General features: G+C 37.2%; 2 protein-coding genes across 2 annotated transcripts; one reads left to right on the forward strand and one right to left on the reverse strand.

Annotated features, from left to right (window-relative positions):
- Positions 1-332: 332 nt before the first annotated feature.
- usp12a (ubiquitin specific peptidase 12a) lies at positions 333-11,374 on the reverse strand. The gene is made up of 9 exons (XM_084102161.1): positions 11,225-11,374; positions 9,252-9,332; positions 8,948-9,161; positions 7,156-7,388; positions 6,954-7,030; positions 6,779-6,862; positions 6,489-6,686; positions 6,249-6,327; positions 333-2,384 (listed from the first exon to the last, which is right to left on the reverse strand). The coding sequence occupies exons 1-9, from the start codon at positions 11,270-11,272 to the stop codon at positions 2,283-2,285; spliced, it is 1,116 nt and encodes a 371-aa protein (XP_083958287.1). The 5' UTR covers positions 11,273-11,374; the 3' UTR covers positions 333-2,282.
- Positions 11,375-12,197: 823 nt separating this feature from the next.
- Positions 12,198-14,437, forward strand: rpl21 (ribosomal protein L21). Its single transcript, XM_084102177.1, has 6 exons — positions 12,198-12,280; positions 12,946-13,024; positions 13,130-13,191; positions 13,282-13,394; positions 13,926-14,076; positions 14,310-14,437. Exons 2-6 carry the CDS (start codon positions 12,958-12,960, stop codon positions 14,397-14,399), a joined length of 483 nt encoding a protein of 160 aa, XP_083958303.1. The 5' UTR covers positions 12,198-12,280; positions 12,946-12,957; the 3' UTR covers positions 14,400-14,437.
- The last annotated feature ends 1,738 nt before the right edge of the window (positions 14,438-16,175 follow it).

Below are 16,175 nucleotides of genomic sequence, written 5' to 3' on the forward strand. Positions count from 1 at the left end.
TGAGTTTCTGTTGATTAAACCAATCTCCATTGTATTAACTCAAATTTAACTTAACAAAAATTAAATTACTTTTTTTAAGTTAAACCAACAATATTTGGTTTACCAACAATTTTTGACAGCGAGTATTTTGCCTTTATTCTCCTTCTTATATAGAGGTGGACATAATATTTTATTTAAAAATACTTTATTTGTACTAAATATAATTTATATTATATTAAAAAAGTGTCCCATGTCATACAGCAACCTTATCATCATAACATTATCCAAATAAAGTATTCCATTATAATAATAAAAAACCCTCAAAAAGAAAACAAGATATGAACTCTTAAAGGTGTTCTTAAACTCTTCTCTTTTTAATTACTCTGGCCTGGTTTATATACAGACAGGGTTTAGATTAAGCCAGGATTAGACCTTAGTTCAATTAGGACATTTAAGTATAGCTTTAATAAATGTGCCTCAGAAAAAACATTACTGGTGTGCATCTTGAGACAAAACAATGGCAATGACATATTTTAAGATATGCCAGTGCAAGTTGCTTTCAGTTAAAACTTCTCAAACATGCATTTAGGATTAAGCCTTGTGTGAAACAGGGAGTTTATCTTATATTTTGTTAGGTTTTTCAGTATAGGGAATGTTAATTATTGAAAACTATATATTTGTAGAAATATTAGCATTACATTTTCTTTCTTTAAAAAACAAATGTCATGATTTTGAGCAAAAGACTACTGGGTAAATAAAATGTAAAACTCAACCCTGTTACCCTTTTGAACACAGACACATGCAAACACGTTACAATGTTTGAATTTAGCTTACCATGGCAAAATGCGATATATTGGCATTGTTTGTCTGATAGAATGTTTCCAACCTTAATTCGCTTAAAAAAAAAAAAAAAAAAAAAAAATCAAAATGGTAAAGGCACCTATTTCGAACGACTCAGAAGGTATTATAACGTGTCTCTGTAGGATGAGACCCATTTATCTAGCATCTGACATTCAGTCTGCATCTTTCTGGAAAGATGCACATTGTGTTGCTCCCCTGTGAGAGCTATTCTCGGCGCGTGCTATTAACAGCATGCTCATCTGTGTCACCCACTTCCCCCACTATCTTCCCTCTCTCCTCCATTCTCTAACCCCGCGCAGCCTTCGTCCCCATGCCTCTTTTCAGTCTGTGCTATTTCAGACAGGCTCACACCTTCCTCATAGACTAAACTGCACAGTCAGTGACAATGCCTGATAAAACCCTTCACAGACTGAAATGGCCTTCAAAAGAATTGCTGTTAAGCGCTAATAAATATATGTAATGCTTTATACAAATTAGAAAGAATCAAGCATCAGCCTCATTTTAACCACAGCAAATGGACCAAATAATTGCAAAACAACACACAACCTTTCGAGCTAGAATGAGCAGAAGAGCGGTCGGTTAAAAGGAATGATGCTGTGCAGTTCTCCATCTTGCAGTAATCTGGACCGGCCACTGAGGGGCCACAGTGACCAAGAATGAGTCATCAGCACTGGGCAAGCCTTGGTTGTATGTACTAGGGGTCCAATCAAATCGCAGCAGGCTGGTAATAGCTGGTATTTACATGCTTACATGCATACATCCTATCTTGGTGTATACACTTTTATTTCTTTTTCTTTAAAACAGAAAATGATAATTTCACAACAGGCCGTCTCAAGCAAACCCTCACATTAACCTTCCAACATCTACAAAACTGTATCAAAAGTGCACCATAGTGTTATACATCTTTTCTGGTTCTATTCTCATTTTTTTGGCTATATCAGTAATATTATTATAATTCTCATAATATTTATACAAATATCACTCTGTACAAGGTAGAAATACATATCCCGAAATGCCCCGTATCCGGAGCTTTTAGACCCTCCCCGCCGTTATAATAAACACACCCGCTTTCCCCATGCACAAGTCTTCAGCCTCCTCACAGCCACAGGAATCAAAAGGTTGCAGCATGAAAGTCGAACGCAAATCCCCGTCATATCATACAGTCGGTTACATTAAACACATTCTCTCCACAGTAAAGGACTGAACATGAGTGATGAAACGCTCCCACAACGTAAATACAACTGACAAACAACGCTCAAAAGGCCTTGCGACTGCATGGCGTCCAGCGTTACGGCTGCGCGGAGACTGGCGAGGGAGGGCTTGGACGGGAGGGGTGGGGTGTGTGTGTGTGTGTGTGTGTGATGCAGCAGGGTTCTGCATACAGGCACGCCTGCTGCACAGGTGTCCGTAAGGGGACGCCGCTCTGGCCTCTCTGGCCTCTCTCAGTCTCTGGACTGGTAAAACAGGATGTACCCGGACTCAGAGTTCTTGGAAATTTCAGAGGTTAATCCGTAGAATTCTTCAATTGCCTGGGCATCGATTTTCTAAAGGGAGAAACAAAACAAATGCAGGAAGATCACTTTACAATCATCAAGACTGAGCACATGGACATGGTGGAAGAAGCCATTTGAATGGGAGTTGAGGCCTAGGAGCAGTGATGGCCGTGACTGCTGTATTTTGATATGTTGACTGCATCAATACTTTTTGTATTTTCTGACAGACAAACTACACGTCTTAACTGTTTACAGCGGAGTAAAATGCTTTGTTAGAACCAAAACACTGGCTTTTGTGAAGGATGATTGATTATGTGTGTATAGATTGTTTGTTGGGGACTTTTAATCCATATATCCATTGATAATATTGTTTGTTGTATGCATATGAATATTTATGTTGTATATTGTTTGAGGTGATTTAGATTTATTGTTGAACCTTTGTAAACCTGCTGAAACATGCTTGTTGTATATGCAGTAATGTATTAGTGTTTGATGGTTTTTCATATTTGCAATTGATGTCAATGTTGTTGTTCATTTTTGTATAGTAACAAAATATATAGTAAAGTAACAGACCTTGATCCACATGTTGAGTTACCTCAAATAAAAGCAATTTATGGAACTTTGCGCATTCTAATCGATACCCACAGTGATTATGCTATTTAACCAATTCTCATGAAACTTTATTACACATAGCTCTGGACTTTTCAATGACAATTGTATAAAAAAAATGTAAAAGATTTTTAAAGATTGCACTCCCATAGAGCAATTTATAGCTTATGAAATATTTTAGACCTAAGTATAACTTTATATACTAGGGCTGGGTAAAAAATATTGATTTCTCGATTTTAATCGATTCTCATTTTTACGAACCGATATCGATTCTTAAATCCCAAGAATCAATTAGTCATCCTGTTTTCAGTTGATGAATGAATGTAACATTGTAGCGCATCCCATCCAATGAATCGCAATAATATATGTGCTTTGTTACTATTGATATGAAACAAAGTCTGAGATTTCAAATTACGTCCATTTTCTTACGAAATTCAAAAACATAAATACCGTTTTGCCGTTGTGACGCGAGATCGCTCTGGCGCAGCTCAAGAGAAGCAGCAGTGCCTTAATAATACCAGTTACAGCGTGAAATAAACATGAATGAGCATCTGAAAGTGTGTTAAAAGGTAGAGTACAACTTATCGAAATCCGTATCACGTGACATGGAATCGCTCAATCAGTGTTTCAACCGTGGAAAGACTTAAATCAGCTTGTTAACAATGTCATGTAACGTCATTTACCTCAGCATTTTGCTCATTATTTCATATAACTTTATTATTATAAAAATAAATAAAAGTGTAATTGAAGTGTTTGTATACAAATCAGTTAATTTTTACCTTCAGTATTATAGTAGGCTCACGAAGGAAAGTAGGCTACAACTGACTATAGTTTACAGCATTAGTTAAGAGATTTGTTTTCCTTGAGAAAATTTGCCATGTATTGTACCTTATATCCAAAATAATCAATATTGAATTGAATCGAATCGGAATCAAAATCGAATTGAATTGTGAAATTTGTGTCAATACCCAGCCCTAATATATACATTCACTATAAAACTCTGATGTGATTTACTTCACATTATTTTTACTGATTATTATTTATTTATTAATTATTTTTTAGATATATAAGGTAAACATATCAATGTTTATATTAGTGCTGTCTATCGTGATTAATCGATTATAATATAAAAGGTTTTTTATATATAATATTATATATAATATGTTTATTTATATATATATATATATATATATATATATATATTATACACACACACACACACACACACAGACACAAATATATGATAATATATATACACACATATTATATATATTATTTATTTTAGAATTGATTAATCGTGATTAATCGATCGGACAGCACTAGTGTATGTGTTTGTCTGTGTATATACAGTGAGGAAAATAAGTATTTGAACACCCTGCTATTTTGCAAGTTCTCCTACTTGGAAATCATGGAGGGGTCTGAAATTGTCATCATAGGTGCATGTCCACTGTGAGAGACATAATCTAAAAAAAAAAATCCAGAAATCACAATATATGATTTTTTAACTATTTATTTGTATGATACAGCTGCAAATAAGTATTTGAACACCTGTCTATCAGCTAGAATTCTGACCCTCAAAGACCTGTTAGTCTGCCTTTAAAATGTCCACCTCCACTCCATTTATTATCCTAAATTAGATGCACCTGTTTGAGGTCGTTAGCTGCATAAAGACACCTGTCCACCCCATACAATCAGTAAGAATCCAACTATTAACATGGCCAAGACCAAAGAGCTGTCCAAAGACACTAGAGACAAAATTGTACACCTCCACAAGGCTGGAAAGGGCTACGGAGAAATTGCCAAGCAGCTTGGTGAAAAAAGGTCCACTGTTGGAGCAATCATTAGAAAATGGAAGACGCTAAACATGACTGTCAATCTCCCTCAGACTGGGGCTCCATGCAAGATCTCACCTCGTGGGGTCTCAATGATCCTAAGAAAGGTGAGAAATCAGCCCAGAACTACACGGGAGGAGCTGGTCAATGACCTGAAAAGAGCTGGGACCACCGTTTCCAAGGTTACTGTTGGTAATACACTAAGACGTCATGGTTTGAAATCATGCATGGCATGGAAGGTTCCCCTGCTTAAACCAGCACGTCAAGGCCCATCTTAAGTTTGCCAATGACCATTTGGATGATCCAGAGGAGTCATGGGAGAAAGTCATGTGGTCAGATGAGACCAAAATAGAACTTTTTGGTCATAATTCCACTAAACGTGTTTGGAGGAAGAAGAATGATGAGTACCATCCCAAGAACACCATCCCTACTGTGAAGCATGGGGGTGGTAGCATCATGCTTTGGGGGTGTTTTTCTGCACATGGGACAGGGCGACTGCACTGTATTAAGGAGAGGATGACCGGGGCCATGTATTGCGAGATTTTGGGAACAACCTCCTTCCCTCAGTTAGAGCATTGAAGATGGGTCGAGGCAGGGTCTTCCAACATGACAATGACCCGAAGCACACAGCCAGGATAACCAAGGAGTGGCTCTGTAAGAAGCATATCAAGGTTCTGGCGTGGCCTAGCCAGTCTCCAGACCTAAACCCAATAGAGAATCTTTGGAGGGAGCTCAAACTCCGTGTTTCTCAGCAACAGCCCAGAAACCTGACTGATCTAGAGAAGATCTGTGTGGAGGAGTGGGCCAAAATCCCTCCTGCAGTGTGTGCAAACCTGGTGAAAAACTACAGGAAACGTTTGACCTCTGTAATTGCAAACAAAGGCTACTGTACCAAATATTAACATTGATTTTCTCAGGTGTTCAAATACTTATTTGCAGCTGTATCATACAAATAAATAGTTAAAAAATCATACATTGTGATTTCTGATTTTTTTTTTTAGATTATGTCTCTCACAGTGGACATGCACCTACGATGACAATTTCAGACCTGATTTCTAAGTGGGAGAACTTGCAAAATAGCAGGGTGTTCAAATACTTATTTTCCTCACTGTATATATTATATAAACAAAAACTTTTATGCTAGATGCGATTAATCGATTTGTCAGCACCAATATATATACACACATACACACACTATAATATATCTATATGGTTTGATTTACTTTTTAACATTATTTTATTATTTATTTATTACAGATTTTTTTTCCATTTTATTTAAGATTATAACTAAACATGTATATAGCACTATAAAAACTCTAGAATTAATTATTTTATTCATTCAATAACTTTAATTTGCCAGTCCTACAAATCATCCATATAAAATTCCCTAATATTTACAGGTTTTCCGTAACTGTGGGAACCCTAAATCTCAGTAAAAGACTGGTACTTTTATTCATGACGGATGGAAGCTTACCTCTACGATGTCGTCATCAAACAGCAGCCAGAAATCATGACTCTTTACAATTGCGATGTAGTGTCCTCGGTTTGGACCACTGTAAAAGCACACATACATAAAAATAAGAAGAGACATGAAGAGATTCTGTTCACATAAGCAAATATTGTGAAATCAGTCAACATAGGAGCAAGAAAATGTATAAAGGTCTCAAAGTCCATTCTGGCTTCCTGGTTTCCATCCAAATCTGTACTGACTCACCTGCCACAATGCACCACCACGGCGACCAGGTCGTAAAGCCTCTCGGGATTGGTGGCATCGCCAGAGGTGTTAAAGAGGCGGAGCTCCAGAGGGAAGACCACGCGGTAGCTTAGCTTAGTGTAGCGCTGCAGCTGCTCCATGTATTTAAATCTCTTCAAGTGCAAGGCGAGGATCATGGGAAGTTTCTTAACCCGCATTCTAGAGTCAAACACAGACAGATATTCATGTATCCAGTATATTCACTACATGTATAGTAAAAAAGCAGCTGACAGAAATGAATGCGTGCTCACCTTTTGTGTGCCTCCTGTTTACTTCTGCATTCCTCACAGTAATATTTATACTCACTGCACAAGGTCTCTGTATTACTGAAACCTCTATAAGGGGCCAGTAAGAAAAAGAATAGCTTATTAGAAGGGAATCATATTCATGTTTGCACTGGGTTTAAGTGTGAGTGTGCTTTCGGACCTGAGACAGTGTGTGATCGAAGTGTTCTGCTCCACGTCCACTGACAAATCCAAGAAATCCTCATCTTTGCTGCTTATCTGTAAGAGAGTACAAAGTGCAAAGACCCACATCAGATCAAAGCACAACCAATCACAGTCAGCAGAATTATCGGGATCCTGTCTTATTGGACGGTATCCAGTTAAGTTAGGTGAGGTGCAATTACCGTCTCGCAGGTGAGGCATCGTGTCTCGTTGGTCAGCGTGCCCTGGAAGATCTCATGAACCCAGGTGGAGGAGGGCGGGGTGCTGTTATTGTTCTGTGAGTCAAGCGTGCCATTGGCCAGTTTGCCATTCTGCTTGTCTTGCTTGCGCTCTTCTTGTAGCAGGTCTGCTATAGTGTTCAGCAGGTAGTTGAGGAACTCATGTGCATCTTGTTGCATGTAGTTATCAAACAGTTCTGCGGGTGACGGGGAGAAAGAATGCTGCATAAAATAGCACAAGGAATCATGTCTTTGGCCCGGTTTACACCTGGTATTAAGATGATTTCGGTTGATCGGATCACAAGTGGACGACACTAAATACAGGTGTAAAAAGGGTCTAAAACGTTTTGAGCTTGTCCACTTTTGACCACTTTAAGAGGAAGTCGAAAACACATTCTGAACAGCCACAAAAGACAGCCTACTCTCTGTCTACTGACCTAACGCGAAAACATTACGGGAAGAGTGTTAGCCAGACGGGATTTATATTTTGACGGCAAAAGACCCAAGTTTGTTTTGAAGATGAAAAATGTACCAAGCACAATGTCCTCTCACCATTCCTGATTTCTAACACGCAGTCACTGCATTCAGAGTGGTCTTGCAGCTTTTAGAGCAGAAACGTATGTTTTTCTGTCGTTTCGGTGCATTCATATGTAAATTATGCAAGCTTATTTTGTCTATTAGATCGAAAGATCTGAAGAAACCATACATTTACCCCCCCATAGTCCCTCCCCTCAAAGAAATCAGGACAGAAGTGGTTGAAAGTGAACAAAAGAGACGGATTAAAATACCAGGTGTAAACGGGTATGCGTCTACCTCGTCTATTTGTGATCTGATCGACCAAAATGCATCTTAATATCAGGTGTAAATGGGGCCTTTAAGAATCAAATGTGTCAAAACCACATAAAATGTACATTTATAATTGAATTCGCTTCATCTAGATTATTGCGGTCTTCAAAACTTCAAGTCAGAAATTTCTTAATTATAAGTCATGTGCAAGTCAATGACCCGAGATACCGAGTTGTAACGTTGAATGTGGGTGTCCACAAAAAAGACAGCAGAAAACAATTACATTGCTGTATTTCAAAAATATTAAAGTTATATGGTAACATTTACAATAAGGCTCCATTTGTTAACATGAATTAACAATGAAAAATAATTCTAAAACATTTACCAGTAGTTTATTCAAATTAAAAGTTGGATCTATAAATGTTATTTAATGGACCTGAGCTGACATGAACTAACAATTGTATTTTTATTAACGACCATTAACAAAAGTTAATAAATACTGTAACAATTGAATTGCTCCTTGTTAGTTCATGCTAGTTAATGCATTAACTAATGGGACCTTATTGTAAATTGTTACCGTTTTGTGTAAGACAGAGCATATATTTAACTATTTTATTGTTAATGCCTCATCATTCATGGTTTGCTATATGCATATTATTTATTTGTTAGATACTATGCAAAAAATGTGTACAATTCAAATGTGCACAATATATATGTTATATATATTTGGTTAAAGGTGATGCAGCTGTACTCGTACAACGAAAAAAAAAAAACAGTTATTGCTGATGTTCATTGTTTATTGGTGCTGGTTTTGCTTATTTTGTTTACGACTCGAATGCATCATAAGAACAAGTTCATGTGCCGTACAGCTTTAATGTTTCTGACCTAGAACTAGCATCCATACTGAAACCGAGAAGCAACTAAGAACATTAAACTGAATTTTAATACAATCCCTTCCTGCTCGTCTTACCATTCTCTTTCCGTAGTCGTGTAATGAACTTCTTCGGGGGTATCACGCCAACTTTCCTCTTCTGGTTGGCTATACTGTGGAACAGGTCGGCCAGGCAGGTGAGCAGGTTCTCCTTGCGGCGCGGCTGGCTCCTGTACGCGAGGATCTTCTCCCGGAACGGCCGGCAGAAGTACAGAGCCTGGAGTACAGAGTTACAGTAGCAGGTGTTTCCAAACTGTGGATCGAAACACACAGAACACACACACTGAAACCAGAGCATGACGATAAACATGGATGGTAGACAGCAGGAAACGCCTTTGCTTACGTTGACCAATCCGAAGTAATGCTCGTTGACAGGGAACTGCTCCGAGCCAATCTCTTTCTCCAAAGCGGAGGCATTGGCGCCCTGAAACGGAACAGGTGAACAGTTGTTCATGTTTTTACACCTGCTTACCACTGGATAGAGAATCCCTTACAAAAATGACCATGATAACCACAGTTTTATACCACATAGTTACTGTTTCTACTAGGGATGCACTGATATGAAAATTTTGGCTGATACCGTTAACCGATAATTCTTTATATTTGAAAGCCGATAACCGATATATTGGCCGATAAATCTAAATCAATATTTTTATATGATTTTTTAAAAGCCTGATTACAAAAACAAAAGTCTCACCATTAAAAGCCACCCAAGCACTTCAAAATAAATTAAACATATACAGTATCGTAAGTAGCCTAGTTTGAACCAGTGTAAGTTTTCAAATTAATTTTACACCTATGGTCCAACTTTCTTTATCAAATAAAAACTATTGCCTTACAAATAAATAAAATAATGCTTAAATAATGCAAACAAGTAATTGGACAACATTACTTGCGTACAAAGAATCAAAATGCATGTGACATGGATAAATAAACTGGAATAGCCTCCGCACGGACAATAATGAAGTGATTTTAATTAATATTGTTGATGAAAATAATATGAGAAAAATAAAAGTGCTAGTTATTATTAATAATGCATGAATGTTTTTGAAAAAGAAACTAAATCTAAAATTAAGCCAATTTGACAGACTTGCACTGCACATGTTGCGCTTAACTGTATTTCCCCTTTCAAATTGATTCCAATCATATTTTAAGCAATTCAAATCCATTATGGTGAACAGTGCACATCTGAAGTCTCAGCTGAATGAAATAATTAATTTATTATAACGATAACATTAAAAATGTACGAGCCGATACCGATATGGTGGCCGATATACTATGCATCCTTAGTTTCTACAATAAAACTATGGTAAGTTCATATTACACACCACTTTCTTTAAAAATAAATAAATAAATGACTAGAAAATGTGCTGTGTTTAGAAGGAGAAAGGCTACTATTGTGGTTAATTGTAGTAACTGATGTTTGGCAGGAACTAGCCTATATTCACCATGGTATATTTCAGAAGACGTTTGATGCATGCGAGACACTTTTGGTCAGATTGCAACATCCATTGATTAAGAATTAATGTTTTAAAAATGCAATACCACAAAAAACACGTAAATGTGAACATAAAAACAACCCTATCAAAAAAAAAATTCAGCACATTTTAAGAGGTAAAATTACATTAGCAGTCATTAGCATTTCACTGCCGTCGTTTTTACATTTAAAAACGTCAAATGCCATGGAAAAAATGGAATTAACATTCAAAACGCAGATAAAGCAAATAAGATATGGAGGCACATATTGGGTAGGGAGAAGCAGAGAGGGGATGGGACCATGAAATCACGATGTGACCGACCTGGCAACAGCTTAGCACTGAAGCACAGGTACACTGAACGCGTTTTACATCATCATGATGCTCAGGTTTGCTACACAATGCTTATCTGAATGCGTGTACTAATTTATTACACATAAATAACAACCGGAGATTATTTAGATGTCACTGTCTCGCGCTTATTAAGCACATCTCGCGATCATAACCCGTGCTGAATGACACTTCAGCTCAGCAGTTAGCAGATCTCTGCTTTGCTGCCTTCAGCAAATCCTTTAAGGACGGGCGAATTTAAAAGCTTAACGTTGCGTTACAAAGACAACACGGTCGTTCCGCATATCTACCCAATTACAGAAATAATTTAGGCCCAAGTCAAAAATTCATAGCAGACACACAGACGGAAAAAGACAGCTCGCAACTGCAGCAGAGGAAAACTGGCAACCCAAGGAGTCAGATTCACAGAACTAATGCAGCACGCGACCGATTACAACATCACGCGTGTACTGATGTACAATTATCCGTGACTGAAGTGATATTTACTTACCATGGTACAAAAAGAGGCAAATTTGGAAACTGTCATTAGGATTTCCATTCGCCCAGCGCCATCTTCCACCCAATCACCGCGCGGAGGCGAAAAGGAGTCCCCGACCGTGAGGACAGACTGCGCTCCTGCCAGAGGGAACAGCGCGGGGTCTTAGTGCCCCAGCGCCTGATTAAGTTATTATTCAAATCATTTAGGCAATAAGTGCATAATACAATAAAACACGTTAATGAACACATATAGACATTTATGAGCATTATGCTATGTTTATTTGACAGTATGTTTAAGTCAGCAGAGAGCTTGTGCTGTGATTTTAAAAATGGCTGTGATTTTATTTAATTTATTACATTTTTCATTTAAAAAAAATCATTAACTTAACTCAGTTAACGCTTTTTATTTGAAAACAAGTAAATTAAATGTGCATTTACAGAGCTTGTCGACTGTTGGTGTTTTTTTTTTATGTGAATGCTTATGTCAGGATTTAGTTTAATTCACTGCATTTTTAATTACGAATAAACATTTATTTAAATTTAAGTAAGTGTTTTCGTGAAACTAACCCAGTTAAAGTTTCTTATTTAAAATATTTAAATTAAATGGTTGTGTGTTTGTGTGATTTTTCCAAAATAATGTTAATTTGAGGCATAACTTAATTTATTACATTTTTAATAAAAAAGAAAGAAAGAAACTTAACCCGGTTAAAGCTTCTCATTTAAATTTTATTTTTTATTTTTTTTAATCTAAATGTAAAATCTACACAATATACACGTATATATATATATATATATATATATATATATATATATATACACACACACACACACACACATATATATATATATATATCAATGCTATAAAAAATAGCATCAAATCATCAAAAAATCATCAAATAAAAAACTGTTTTTGTATGGCGATGACATCACTGCCCAAGGAGCAACAGCTCAGAAACTGCTATTTTTACTCAGGCAAATTAGTTGTCTTCCTATTCGTGCTTTGAAGGAAAGGCCACAGGACCCCATCATTCTCTTTCCGCCGTACCCGCCATCTTGCGAGCAACCAGGGGTAAGATGTGCTCCAGACAATATGTATTAAATCCTTAATTACATAGCTCTTCCTGAGCAAAAGTGCAACACAAAGTGCCCAAAAAATACCTTACTTAGCATGGCATCGAAATTAAGTCCGCATGTACGTTGTTGGATGCCGTAAAGAGTAAAATATAGAGTCAAGCTGGAGCGTGTCCGTTCCATGTGGGCCATGCGTGGACAGGCTTTGCGATAGTCGTGGATAAAAAAAATAGTAAAATATTACCGATTGTTGTATATGTTGTATTTCGAACACGTAGAAATATTTACGAGAGTTAGAAGATGTCAAATCAGTTTGGTTCCTTGTCAATGTATTTCTTTGTCATGAACTGAAGTTGCATAGAGCTGTAACAATTTAATGTCAAAAAGATTTGGCTTGATGTGTCCGTTGTCATAATTTAACTTATCTTAGTCTTTAATGATTTGTTCATCGTTATTGGAATAAATTCTTTATAAACGTGCTACCATGTTATATTCATCAATTATATTGTACAGTGAGTGATGACCATAGGCTGTGAACCAAGTGTGGTGTTAAATATTTTCTGTAGTATTGTAGTTGGTTATCAAGCGTAGTGTTTGAGAAGTGAACTTATTTTCTAGAAACAATTTTTCTAACTTTTTTTTTGTTGCTTTTCTTGCACCCAGTAATCAGGCATCATGACAAACACCAGAGGCAAGAGGAGGGGGACCAGGTATATGTTTGCCAGGCCCTTCCGCAAGCATGGTGAGTTCACTTGAATTGTGCTGTATGTATTTTGTACTGTACTTTAGCATATAAATCTGTTTATATAAAACTTTAGACCTGACATTGCTTTTTATTCCACAACAGGTCCAATCCCTCTGTCCACCTACATGCGCATCTACAAGAAGGGTGATATTGTAGACATCAAGGTAAGTTTTAGTAAATGAACGATGTTTTAGTGTACTTTTTTTGTTTTCATGAATCAAGACAATTTCTAAGGAAACCATCTTTTTATCCAGGGCACAGGAACCATCCAGAAGGGAATGCCTCATAAATGCTACCATGGCAAAACAGGACGTGTTTATAATGTTACACAGCATGCTGTAGGCATCATTGTCAACAAGCAAGTCAAGTAAGTACTTCCCTGAACATGACATTTCAATGTAAAGTTAACAAGTTACATCTGTCAGACAAGTACAGAAACCACATGGTTAGTGTCTACATATATTGCTGTTGATGCCACTTTTTGTATCTCTACTATACTCTATCATACGAGTGTTCACGAGAGGGGTGTTGTGATTTACTGTCACAATCGCTGTGACGTCAAACAAAGTGGCAGCCATTCACTTGCATTTTAAATGTGTATATAATCTCACACAGTACTCGAGTAATGTTCTCAAGTTATTGAGCTAATGAGTTCCGAACTTATCCATATCAATGAAGCTTTTTAATGTGTAATGCCCCAGATTCACTTTGCCATAAGGGCTGTCCAGTGTCCTGTTTGGTCATTCATATGGGGAAGAGCAGTCATCCTTATGCACCCTGGACTGGCACATGAATGCCTTTGCCAGATTGTCAATATGGGAACATGCCTCTCTTTGATAAAGCTTGTAAACGCACAACAATTCTTGTTTAAGTGACCAATTACTGGTTTTCCTTCTAGGGGCAAGATCCTGGCTAAGAGAATTAATGTGCGTATTGAGCATATTAAGCACTCAAAGAGCAGAGACAGCTTCCTGCAGCGTGTTAAGGAGAATGAGAAGAAAAAATTGGAGGCCAAGAAGCAGGGCACCTGGATTGAGCTTAAACGCCAGGTATGAGAACTTGGAAATTGATTGTTTTTACTTTTATATGGACAAATGTGCACAGTGAAACCATGCATTTCATTGAACTCCCTGATGTAAACATTAGGTTTCCTGTTCGGATGTTGCAAATGGTTATTTGAATTAAAGTTAAAATGACAGAATACGTAAAACACGCCATTATTACAGCTCTGGCTGATGTTCTTTGGTTGTTTGTGGTGTTGATGTGTCTATCTTGTTTTCAGCCTGATGCTCCACGGTCAGCTCACTTTGTCAGCACCAAGAACAACGAGCCTCAGCTCCTGGAGCCTATCCCTTACGAGTTCATGGCATAAGTCTGCTGGCCAAAATAAAGACCTTTGTACTACATAAATCTTGTTTGAAACTCTTTCTTTAACAATTTTTCCCCTTAATTGTATTTTTATGTTATGAGGATGAATCTATTGTTAATGATAGTGACATACAATGCGCACTCACAAAAAAAGGAATGAAAGCTCTCATTGGGGTGGTACCCCTTCAAATGGTACTGTCTACATTTAAGATATGTACCGTTTAGGGGTAAATTAGGTACAAAGATGTTCCTTTTGAAAGGTTTTTGTACAGTTTTATGTGTAATTCAGTACAATTCTTTTCCTACAGTCCCTTTACTTTTGTTTAATAAAGCTGTTAAAGCACTATAGGGTTTTTATTTATTTAAGGGATCATATTTTATTTCAGTTTTTAACCTACAAGTTTACAGCATGTAACTTAGCCTTCTAACCAAGCCATTATATTTTCAATCTGTTTTACAGATTTTTTTTTTTTTCCACCAGCAGGTTCTGTTCAAGGCTATTACTATATTAGGGTCTCTTGGCTTTGCTATGATCCGAACCTTTATTTTTAAGAGTGCATGAAGTGGCCAAAAAACTTGGTCTAAAGTTTTCCATTTCTTGCAGCCAATCAAAAAAGATGTTTTTTTGTTTAATGTCATGGATAATTGCAAGATCCAGATGTGATACTATTTTGGCCTTTTCTCCTTTTAGCTGTTCTCTCATACAGCCTAAAATCAGCAAAGTACAGAAAGAGAAAATGCCTGCAATTTCAGCAAAATAACTACCTCTTATCAGTGTTGCAGCTTGGCCTTATGTTGAATTGCTCACTTTGGTAGAACAGCCTGATCTTTGTTTTAAGTCGTTTCATGTCCTATCATTTACTTAGTACTTGACTGAATCTTGTCAACATTTGAACATTTTTCCAATTCTTTTCATAACCAGCTCCAGGGTTTGCTAAATGTTCTATTCTTCTTTAGTCTACATAACTGATCTTACCTGCAGGTGCCGTTTTGAGAACCTGTGAAGGTGGGAAAAGTTATGCAACCACAATTGGAACAAGAGGAGGATTAAAACATGAACAAAAATGTACCTTATTAGTGTAGTTATTCTGATGTCTCGATGTGATTATGCGCCTTGTGTAATTCAATTCAGTACAATTAAAGTGGTAGAAGATTTATCTGAAGTAAATTTTTCCACATGAAACAAAAATATATTTAAATATTTTAATAAGAATAAGAACAAACCTGATTTTGTGCTTGTCTTCTATATGGTAGTTCATATAAGCTGTCACTAGGAGGCAGCATTAGCCTTTACCCTGACAGAAAAAGTCCCGTTCAACTCAAAAGATCCTTGGGTTGGTGTGCTATGAAGACATTTAGGCTCTGTCCCAAATGGCGCACTTCATGCGGACTTTAGGTCTCGTGGACTTGAATTGCGCGTGCTCGCTGAGTCTACGAGTCCGTAGGCCGTCCCATTCAGCATTTTACCGCTCTGAAGTGTGCTCAGCAGCGCCCCCTTTGTACCCTTGAAGCGGTCTTCCGCGAAGCCCGCATAGAAGCAGGCTCCACGCACTTTAACTACCCAGGAATCCTTGCGAAAGGCCAATCAGACAACAGATGGGACGAGGTTTCACTCACGGATAATTGTTGACATGGCTGAGAAGAAAATATTACGGTTTTTATTACCTAAATGTACATTTTACCAGTTGTTACCTACAGTTTATACAAACATTATGGTCATCGACCAGTGGTTGATGTCTCAAACATAATTATAGCGCGTTTAATAATACGATCGTGTTAT

The sequence above is a fragment of the Abramis brama genome, assembly GCF_963993115.1.
Source record: "Abramis brama genome assembly, chromosome: 24".
Taxonomy (NCBI): Eukaryota; Metazoa; Chordata; class Actinopteri; order Cypriniformes; family Leuciscidae; genus Abramis; species Abramis brama.

Coding starts and splice junctions, on each gene's coding strand:
- usp12a (XM_084102161.1), bottom strand. CDS start 11,272: ATGGAAATCCTAATGACAGTTTCCAAATTTGCCTCTTTTTGTACCATG. Junction 7,031..7,155: donor GATGCCTCACCTGCGAGACG/GTAATTGCACCT, acceptor ACTCTCTTACAG/ATAAGCAGCAAAGATGAGGA. Junction 2,385..6,248: donor TTGATGACGACATCGTAGAG/GTAAGCTTCCAT, acceptor TTCTCCCTTTAG/AAAATCGATGCCCAGGCAAT.
- rpl21 (XM_084102177.1), top strand. CDS start 12,958: ATGACAAACACCAGAGGCAAGAGGAGGGGGACCAGGTATATGTTTGCC. Junction 13,192..13,281: donor GTGATATTGTAGACATCAAG/GTAAGTTTTAGT, acceptor CTTTTTATCCAG/GGCACAGGAACCATCCAGAA. Junction 13,395..13,925: donor ATTGTCAACAAGCAAGTCAA/GTAAGTACTTCC, acceptor TTTTCCTTCTAG/GGGCAAGATCCTGGCTAAGA.